The following is a 10,532-nucleotide window of genomic DNA, read 5'->3' as shown; positions in this document are numbered from 1 at the left end:
TTTTTTTCCCTCTTTTCCATTTCTGAATCAAGAATAGAAGGTGAATGCTCACAGCTTATTCCCAGCTGTGCTTTAACCTTTCACTTGTAATATTTTCCTTGTGGGAATGGGGTAGAAACACTTCTCCCTATCTGGTATCTGCATCCAGATCTTTCTGTTCCAGACTAAGTTTTCATTCCCAATGCCCTTTGTTTTGTAGAGACTTCCTAGTTCCTACACGTTTACCTTCAGGTTTTCCCCAGATGTAATTATTGAGGTTATCACCAAGTATTTAGATTTCCAAAGCATCCTGCAGACGTTAAAAGCCGAGGAGTCATAAAGAGAGGTGTTAATTTGCAGTGGGAAGCATGCAGTGGTAACATGATAAGCATGGCAAGAGAGGAGACGTGTTAAATCAGAAGGATTGTACAAACTGGTATTTTCATTTCCTGCTTTGGTACAGCGATCTTACAGCTTAATGCCATGTTCCCATGTGTGCAGCATTGGTTTCCTTTGTTCTTTCTGCTCGTAGGATGGCTTGCATCTCCTGTGGAAAACTGTTTTGTCAAACCTGCCCATACGTGGCGTGGCTGAACGCAAAAGCTTCACAAGATGCACAGGCAATGGCTCTCCTGGTTGTGTTAAAGCGAATCGTTTGCCACAGACTCCAGCCTTCATTTCTGTTAAGACCTCTCTGTACAGTCTGTATGTCCTTGGTTTGTTGTCTTCTCTCTTTTATTTTATTTCCTGACGTCTGTAGTTTTGTACAATACTGGTCAGATCCTGGCTTGGTGGTAGCATATAGCACTGGTTTGGGTTTGTGTCTGTAAATAAAGAGGTATGTTTTATTTCCTAAAGTCATGGCTAAGTCTTGGCTTTTCCAAACTTGATGGTGGTTTCTGTTGTGATGCTGGCAAGGAATCCTGCCCTACAGCTCTGGTGCAAACATGTGCCTTCACCACAGCTGGTGTGTTACGTTTGGTTTTATGATTATTATTGGTTTTTCTGTAGTGTGGCGTTTGGTTGGTGGTGTCTTTACTTAAATCCCCCATGGAAGGAATATCTGAGTGCAGTGAGGAGCTCTGAGAAGTGCTGAAAGGGAACTGAACACGAAGAATGCTGGGTGCAGAGAGCATCTCTGCAGGAGCTGAACTGTGTTTATGAACATTCTCTATCTCAGAAGCCGTTTTGTTTTGTTTTTAATAAATTAAGGGCTATTAGGAAGAGAAACTTGGATATTCATTAGCAAAGCCAGTGAAGAATGTGGCATTCTAAATCCTTTCTGCAATCCATCATTCAGACAATCTGGTTATTGACCTGGTTTGACTCTGTTACACCATCAGAAAGAAACAACTTTATTATGGAGAGCTTTTTCTCTTTGCTTTGTTCTTTTGGGATGCAGTGAGGTTGGTGCAGTTGAATCCCATCAGCATCTGCTTTCCAACCCATGCAGAACCACTGGGTGCCACCAACTCTTGGATAGTGATGGATGCCAGTGACACAGCCCTGCTCACCACTGATCTCTGAATGTCAAAATCTTGTTCTCATCATCTTGGTCCTTTGGGGAGGACTTCAGATTTTAGGATAAGTGTCTGTAGAGCAGTGCCATGCAGGTGCTATGTGTGTCATCATGATTTCTTTGTGCTAAGCAACGTTGTTCTAGAGGTTCCAGTAATTAAGATGTATTGTTTTATAGTTTGGTAGGAAGATTCAACTGGAACAGCAGCGTGGAAATTCATCTGAAATAGCATGGAAATGTCAAGGAGTAGAAAGGAGGACTTAATAAATAGTCAAGCAGATCCCAGTTGCTGGGATACAGTGGGTTTAAACGTTCTGCTGCCTGGGAACTGGAACTCCTCATCAGTGTTCTGACCCACACAGTGATGTTCTGCACCTTCCCTGGCAGCGTTAGACTTCAAACCTGCTTCGTTGGGGGATGCTGGTGAGATTTCTGTTTGAAGATTGACCAGAAGTTGTTTCGACTGCTGAATTTACACCGTGCCACATCCGATGGCTGCCACGAAGACCTTCGGGAGCAGCTGCATCCTTGGCATGATGTTGCCTTGGGTTTTCTGCCTCCCGTTGGGGGCAGCTTCCATTCCAAAAGTGACCATCCCAGCAGAGCTGCTGACAGCAGAAGCTCACATTGCAGTGAACGCCACGTCGTGCAGCGTCACCTGCGGCCTGGGCCTCCAAGTGGAGGAAATATGTGAGATCACAGCAGCAGGGGAGAGGAAGAACTGCACCACGCGCCGCTCCCACTGCACCACCACGTGGGGCTGCGGTTTGCTGCACTTCACCATCCCCGTGGGCAAACCCTCGGTGCTCAGCTGCCTGAGCTCAGACGTCATCGATTTGGGTGTCAGAGGGTACAGCTGTACGTGGAAGGTCGCCCCGGGTCTCATCACCATGAATGATGTTTTGTTTGCACCTTTCAGAAACCCAGGCTTCGCCGTTGCCTTTTCCCCAATCAAGGAATCTGATGCTGGGACGTACCGCTGCGATGTGCGCGTGTTGAAGACATTCAGGGTCATCAAGAGGATCTACTTTGGGGTCAGGGTGATCCGAAATGACTTGGTGGACCTGGACTTTGGCAAATTCTTGACTCGAGAGCAGAAACTGGCAGTCAGGAATGAGGAAGGAATCGAAGCCAACAGCACCCTTGTAGACGTGGAGGAGAAGCTGTACTTCTGGCAAAGAAAATCCTTTCAGAGATCTTTGATAGGGATTGGAACTGGGCTGGTAGGAGTCATCGTGGTGAGCATGGCTCTCCGCTGCCTGCAGGAGAGGTTGAGAAGCAGAGATGCAGAGAATCAGACTCAGTTCTAGTGCAATTTCTTGTCTCTGTCTCATTGTCACAAGTAGAGCAACATCAGTATTGGTGCACTATTTCACAGTGAGGTTTGTAGTTGTTTTCTGGCTGTTGAGTTGGAGAGTTTGGGGTGTTTTTGTTTTGTTTTGCAGCTCGTGACTTGGGATCCTATTTCTCCCTCATCCTCTTGAATTTCTTCTCCCTTGCCCAGGTTTGTGACACAGATCCCTGAGGTTGGTAGCTGGAGCAAAAGAGGTGCAGAGAAGTGAAGATGCTGCAGCTGGGTCCCTGCTTGGTCTCCATGGTCCTTCCCAGCAGACCCCAAGGTCTGTTTTGGGGATCTGGGAGCGCTGGGAGGAGCTGAGCCACCGCTCCCTGCCTGTTCTGTTTGTTTGTCTCCCACTTCAGAAAGCTGAAGCATCATCAGCGGTAGTTGGAAGCTTCCACTCTTCCCTTTGTAGTTCAGAACGGCGAGGCAGGGAGCATTAGGCAGCACAAGCACATCTTCAATCTGAGCACTGCAGCTCAAGGAGCGTAACGGGGTGGTTTTAATCACGACTCAGAGCTGAGCTCACTCCTAAAATCTTTAAAGGAGGAGGAGAGGGAAGAGTTCAGTGGGCTCGTGGCTCGCTCGCTTTCCTGGTGACTAATAAGTACAAAGCGTGCAGCAGCACTGTAGGGAGCATTGTTTCCCCATTGGTAGCAGAATCCGCAGAGGGACTTATTAAGTGCCTTCTCTCTCTGGTTTCTGTCTTTATTTTACAGTAAACAACTCTATTTACTCGCTCTGTTTCCTTTTTTTTCCCCGTGAACTGAAGTACAGGAATGCACCACACATCCAATTCCGGGGAAAGTAATGATGGAGCTCTACTATTTAGATCAAAGCATACTATTATTTTTTTCTTCAGACCAGAAAAATAATGCTTTAATGTAGAAAGAGCTGAATATACAAGGAGATGCTTTATTTGCAGAACATCCTATTGAAAAAAAACAACATCAGACCAAAACATAGCGAGCTGAATCTTCATGTCCAATTAAGTGGGTAATGGGAATATCTGGATAATGATCTGCAGGCCGTGGGGTTGTCTGTATTTGAGTGAGGAATTGAGCCTGTTACCAGCCTTGGATTCTCTGTGGGTTGTTTGCTGGGTTCTGAGGGAAGAATTCAGGGCTCACAGCCATGGGCAGAGGTTGGTGGAGGTGATGGGGGCTGTCCTGCAGTGCTGGAAGGTTCCTCTGGGTGTGCATTTGTTGTCTGGCTCCATGCTTTGCGCTGATTTACTGCAGAGCTCCCCTGTTGAGCCCCGCTTTAGGCTAACTGTTCTAACAACAGATTTCTCATCGACTGAAATACACACAGGGAAATACACACCCCTGGGCAGGGTGAGGGGGCTCAGCTCGGCTTTCTGCCCACACTTTCCCCCACCCCTGAGCAAAATGCAAGCAGGGGAGACCCAGATCTTGGTTCCCTCTTGTCACCTCATCCTCTCATCCCACAGGGAATCTCCTCTTTCCAAGCAGCAGCACTGACACACCGCAGTGCACACCCACGTTTAGGACACCTCGAGGAGCTCAATGCGTGCTGGCTGCATTCATCCCACCCCGACCTCTCCTGGCTGTGGCTTTTTTGATGGTGAGTGCCCACATCCTGGGATATGCATCCACCAGACATTCAGAGCTCATTTTGCTTCTGAGTGTAAAGAAACTGAGCTCCGTATGCTACAGATACACACCACAGGAGTGAGGAAGCTCCATTCTGCATGGGGTGAGACCTCCTCGGGTCCTATCTGGGGCTGGAGGACCCTCTGAATAGCAGGAGCAGGCAGATGCTTCCTCGGGAGCTAGTGGTTAAAACCCACAAAGAAGCAGTCCCATCTGGAGGAGTCCCCTCACACTTTGTAATGCAAATATAGAGCTTGCTTCCTGTGGGCAGCCGGGTTTTAGAAATGCAGAAAGATAACATGAAAGGTCCAGGACCATCCGTTTCCTCAGTGCTGATGAGGAGGTCAAAGTGGGAGCCAAAGGAGTCCTTCGTCTTTTGATGGTCAGCTCCCTCTTTTCGCCAAGGGGAGGCAGTTGCCTGGAGCAGGGAAGCTGAATATGTTTGGGTTTTTTTCATGTTTTAAGATGGAATGCAGTGATGGATAGCGTGGCACCAGCACCAGGAAGGGCAGAACGAGGCTTTTTGCTGCTGTTTGAAATGATGCTTTCCCTGCGTGCTTCGAGTCTGCCTTTTCTCCCCCGTGTAACTGCCTGCACTGTAGGAAAAAATACGTCTTTTTGCTGTAACTTTGTGCCTCAGCTTCTTTCTCCTCTATTTCAGCAGTTGTTCCTCTGTCTCACCCAGAGGAGAGGGCTGCACAGGGGCTGCCTGCACTGAAGCTTTCTGTGGCACAAACTTCTGCAGCCTGCTGCTGGGCCCAGGTATTAGGAAGCAATTAGAATTGCACATGCTAAAGCCAAACAGATTGTGTGAGGGAGGAAGTCAATTTGCTAATGGCATTAGCACTTGGATAGAAGGAGGCAATAACAGAATGGTGAGGCACAGGCAGCTGTTTAAATTGCTGTTAGCTACTGAAGCTTATCTAAATTGAATAACTAGATTGCCTTAACTGCTGGAATTTGAATGGTAGCTAAGAGGAAAACAACCCCCATATGCTTCTTTTACACCCAGCCTGGCTCTGCCATCCTCTGCACACTGATCTGTGTTAATTCTTTTGCTCGGTCCCACAGACTGCTGGGGTGCATTGAGCAGTGCAGCTCCCAGGCTGTTGCCTTCTTGTTCCCCCTTTCCCAGCCCTCTGCCTTCCCTCCCTGCTGCTCTCCCCCCTTTGGCTCATTTGTTACTATCTTGTTTGCTGCAGGCATCCCTTAAACCTCAAGCAGGATGGAGGGAGTGCCTGGAAATGTGGCAATTTTCTTCAATAACCATTCAATAACCATTGGTTTTGTAGAACAGCTTTCCTAGCCCCGGTACTGCAGAGTGTTTTACAAAATAATAGTGGATGTGGTTCTGTGGGAGCAACGACTGGGCTTGCAAATGCAGCAGCAATGCAGTGCTCAGCAATGGGGCTCAGCTCAGATGCCTGCATGCCTCCAGGAGAGGCTTTTAGGAGGTAAGGTGTGACATGCATTGCTTGTGGCTAAGAAATGCACATGAATGCACAGTTACCACCTGCATAATGCATCCCCCTCCTTCCCCACACGTGGAAGGATGCTTTAAAGAAAGTCAGTTTGCTCTCCCTTTTCCTTTTGCTGCCTTCCTCCCAGCACAGGTGCACTGGGAGCTGTAGATATTCCACTTGTTCCCTCCCCTGCCATTTCTCCCAGCTTTTTGGCAGTGACACCCTGCAGACATTTGTTCACTTGTTGCCTGTCTCTGGTGATAGCAACGTAGAGCTTTGGAGCGTGTGAACAAAGCGGTGTCTTTTGCTGAAGCACGGTGAACACTGATGGGTTTTTGGGTTCGTGTATTATCTCAGGTGAAATAGAGAAAAACAAATCCACTGTTGCAACACTAATCCTAGGCAGGGGCGTGTTGGTTAACTCTGCATTAGAAGATGTTGAGTCAGGTGTACACAAGAATGAGGGGGTTTTTTTGTGCTTAGCTCTGATTCCAAGGTTTGAATGGGACTCGCCATGACCAGCAATTTCCCCTTGGTGTCCGTGTGCCATTAATGATGAAACTTTCTCACTTCTGAGAAAGCAGAAGTGCACTGGGGGCGATCCATCTCTGTGCTGGCTGCTCCCTGCTGCGTGCTTTAATTATGCTTCCCCCCACCTTACAAAGCCCCTCTGCTGCTGCAGTCCCTGAGCTCATTAAGGGGCTGCGGGGAGGACGGGCTCACCTGCGGCCCCACACAGTGTGGGGCAGAGGGGCCACAGCTTGACATGGGCTGAACGCAGCTGAGCTGGGCTCTGGGACCTCATCCTGCCCCTAAGGCACACTAAGGGCTCAGTGTGTTGTATTGCTGCCAGATAAACTCATCCCTCCACCCATGGGCAGTGGGGGCTCCTTGGAAAAGGAGCTCCATCCCTCCCCCTCCATCCCTCCCCTCCCCACACACTGCACCATCCAAACTCATTGCAGCTGGAAGCTTACATGCCAGCTTCAAGAGCAGTTGGGGTTTTCCCAGCATTTTCCCAAAGGTGACCCTTTTGCTTCCATTCCAGGGCACGTTTTTTTTGTGAGCTGATGTAGAGTTTAGCTTGGTGGGAACAGAAGTGCTTAAGCACACTGAATGGGAGAGAGTGGGGCAGGAAGATCTGGGTGATGTTTCCTATGGCCACTGGTGCTCAGCCCCCATCTCACTGCCCACTGTAACTCCAGCACAACCACAGAGCTGTGCCACACACCACTGCTCCATCCCTTGGAGTCCGTCCTGCAGGTAGAGGGAAGCGAACAGGTTTTATTTAAGGCCAGAAGGAAGGAGGGAGATGGATTAATCCAGCAGAGCGCAGAGCAGGTGATTTCATGCCGTGCTTCCTGCCACGGTGGAAATTATTTTCTGTAATGGAAGTGAACCTTCACGAGCCTGCTGGCTCGTGGCTGGTCTCAGGGATATCCTTCCTGGAAGAACTCCAGTCAGGGTTTTAAATGCTGCGATGGATGATGAAGGTTTTTTGGCAAGCTATCCTAAAAATCAATTACTCTTTTTGCTAATGAGCCACGTGAAATTTCTGACTTGAGTTTTCTAGCATTACTTGCTTGCCATCAGAACACCAGCCAGGAAAAGCAGGTTAAATTAACAGATCTAAGCAGAACCCCAACACCTGTGATTCCTTGCCCTGAGGGCAGCATCTCCTCTTCCCATCAGATATCGCTGTCTGTGGGATAGAATCAGAATTTACTGTGTCCTAATTAACTTCTGCTGAGTTCTGCTGGGGTGTTCTGACTGTGGGTGCCATTGGCAGTGCAGGGCTGGGAGGATCCTGAGTGCTCCCAGTGCTCTTTGCCCTTCCAGAAGCAGTCCAGGCTCCAGCAGTTGTCTGAAGTCTCTAAAGATCTTTATTTAAGAACTGCGTGCTACTGTAGCCAATAAATAACCATAATTACAGTAAATACAGTATGCTTACAGCACTCCCCATTTGTTTTCCTTAAAAAAATAATCTACAAGCAAGTTATTGAGAAGAAAGCTGCCTGGGTGCAGTGAGGTTGGATGAAAATATTCCCAGCTGATGGTTGGGGTGGTGGGGAACAGCTCTGCAGGTTTGGAGCAGGCAGGATTCAGGGCTCCAGGCTTTATGGATGGGATGCCATCCCATTCTTTATCTCATTACGAATGGGATTCGTTACTCAGCTCCTTCCTTGGGTGAAGGATGGGAACGTCTCCCATTTGGGATCAGTGTTGAATCATTCCTGCTGTAACTGAGCCATTCCTCATCCAAACCCACCTGGCTGAGTGCTGAGTTCGGTCCAGACCTCCTAAAATCAGAAATGCGAAGTTCCATCTGTAACTTCAGTACAGCCAGGTAGGCTATGGCATGTTAGATGTGAATATATCAGAGCTGTTCATCTGGGAGTCCCAAAGCATTTCACCCTCATTGCTTATCCCTTCCAGCATCCTTGTGGCATTGGTGGCACTGCTAAGAAGTAAGAAGGACCCTGTGAAATTGGATGACTTCCCTCACTGAGCCATTACAGCACTGGAACAAAACCCAGGCGCTTAACTTGTCCCTGTAAGTCAATTCCTAAAGTAAATGCTCACAGCAATTACACGTGAGGGATTGTTAATGAGACAGGAAATTGATTTGCAGCTTAATGCAACAGTGCAAATCCAGTGACCTCGTGTTAAGATGCTGAAATCTTCTGTGTTCTCCCCCAGCTCACAACACCCTTTAGGCCCTGTGCTGCACTTCAGAAGCTCTGAGTGCTCTCACAGGAGGTTTCTCCCACATCTTTCCCTCCTGCTGAGGGCTTTGGTTGGGCTTTACGTGTGGGTTTATTTTATAGCTTGGATAGAATTTAATTGGGTACTGCCTCGAGTGCACCTTGCTAAAGGAATGGGTGTGTGTGCACATCACTGTGTGTCACAAAGCCCCCTGAGAAATGCAAGGGGAAAATGGGCTGCCCCAGAGAAGGCAGCCCTTGCTGTAACACAGCCAGTGCCTCTGGGAGCCTTCTGCTCTGCCTTCAGCCTCTGCTGGTGCTGCAGGTGGGGAATATCCTCACTGCTCGCCCTGCTCTGCACCCAGCCTGCATCCCTGTGTGTGCTGCAATGCCTTGCAGTGTGCCCCTACCTTTGCCCCGAGTCACCCCAGTGCCTGGTGGGCACATCACTGACTGTGTGCGCTTTTCAGGGCTTCTTTGTGGTAGTGCTATGGGGAGGATTGGTGCCACGTGAGCAGTGCTGGGTGATGGCACAGGGCTGGGGGCAGTGGGGTCCCAGCCTTGCTGAAAGCTGTGCTGCTCTGAATCAGCCCCAAGGCCCTTCATGGCAGCAGTGTGAGTGCACAGATGTTGCAGACTGCCTGGAACATGCAAAGGCACCACTTGTCTCACTTCCCAGGAGGGGAAACCAGAGTGACTGCTGGGGTCTGGAACCTGTGTCACATCTGGGGTTAGAGCAGTGGCTCTGGCCATCTCTTGGTCACACTTCTTTGCTTCTATGTGTAGTCCTTAAAACGTTGCAAAAAGAGAGCAGCGTTTTGGTTAAATGCATCCTGATGAAGCTCTGTGTGTGTTCATGATTTATCTTCTCAAAAATGAGGCGTAACTTGAATTCAAATAGCGAACATTTAGCTATCGAGGGGACCTACTTGTCACTTAAGGACTTTAGGAAATACTGTCCCATGAATTTTACATAGCAGAATATATTCAGGCTGTTTGCAATGCAGAGCAGTGCCAGCCAGAACATTTGAAATCCAACCATGAAGTTTTTCACTGATATGAACTGTGCCTGTGATCTACTTCAACCCATAAATACACGGAGAATGCACAAACCTTCCCAGGGAATGCTGCAGGTGGCAGCTATTTAGCACCCAGTGGCACTGCAGCATTTAAATGCTGCTTTCGCTGTGCTAGAAATCACCATCCTGTGAAGTTAAGTCAAGTGTTCACAGCCACTGTTGTTGCTGGACACATCTGGAAGCATCTGCTGAGGCTGTTTGTGTCGGGGACAGGCTGGTGCAGAGCCTCAGCCCCTGCATGTGGCAGTGGGGCTTTGCTTTGCTTTGCTCTGCTCACTTGTGAGAGTTCATCCAGCATGCAGTCGGTCTAACCAAGCACATTTGTTTGCTCTGCAGCTGTGCACGCACCTCTTGGAGGCACAGAGCTGTGTCTGTGCTGAGCAGCTGCTCCGGCTCTGCGCCCCACTGCTCTGCTTTTCCCCCCACGTTGCTCAGTGGGTGTCTTCAGGATGAGAGCTTCAGTTCCATCCCACGCTGCAGAGCACAGCAGGACCCAACCTGGGCTCCTCCAGCTGCTGCACCTCCATCCAATGGTCCCTTTTGGGCACTTCATGTCATCCTTCTCCCGTTTGCTCCTTTCTCAAACTCTGCAGAGCTGCAGGAAATGGTTTATCAGTGCTTCCAAACTCAGTAGGTGCAGCCACGTTTTGCTTCCTCCACTCTGCATCGATCAGACTGCCTGTGCCCAAGCTCTGATCTTCTTTGTTTTCAGCTAACACTGAATTCCTCATTCACCTCTCATCCTTCCATGGGAGAAAGGCCCAAGGCCCAGCGAGGTGGATGGAGGTGGTGACAAAAGCTCTGATGTAACAAGAGAAAACGTTTTGCCAAA

At 48.9% G+C, this 10,532-nt stretch overlaps 1 protein-coding gene across 3 annotated transcripts; it reads left to right on the top strand.

Annotated features, from left to right (window-relative positions):
* The first annotated feature begins 6 nt into the window (after positions 1-6).
* Positions 7-8,673, top strand: TMEM81 (transmembrane protein 81). Of its 3 annotated transcripts, none has more exons than XM_031556974.1 (3): positions 7-2,880; positions 3,003-4,424; positions 8,353-8,673. In XM_031556974.1, the coding sequence occupies exon 1, from the start codon at positions 1,990-1,992 to the stop codon at positions 2,806-2,808; it is 819 nt and encodes a 272-aa protein (XP_031412834.1). In that variant the 5' UTR covers positions 7-1,989; the 3' UTR covers positions 2,809-2,880; positions 3,003-4,424; positions 8,353-8,673. The 3 variants fall into 3 exon arrangements, with proteins under 3 accessions (XP_031412834.1, XP_031412833.1, XP_019478797.1); XM_031556973.1 differs by having other exon boundaries at positions 7-3,117; positions 4,291-4,424; XM_019623252.2 differs by having other exon boundaries at positions 7-4,424.
* The last annotated feature ends 1,859 nt before the right edge of the window (positions 8,674-10,532 follow it).

This window comes from Meleagris gallopavo, chromosome 28, assembly GCF_000146605.3.
Source record: "Meleagris gallopavo isolate NT-WF06-2002-E0010 breed Aviagen turkey brand Nicholas breeding stock chromosome 28, Turkey_5.1, whole genome shotgun sequence".
Classification (NCBI taxonomy): Eukaryota; Metazoa; Chordata; class Aves; order Galliformes; family Phasianidae; genus Meleagris; species Meleagris gallopavo.
Note: the sequence above shows the minus strand (reverse complement) of the source record. Positions and strands in the feature narration are given on the sequence as shown.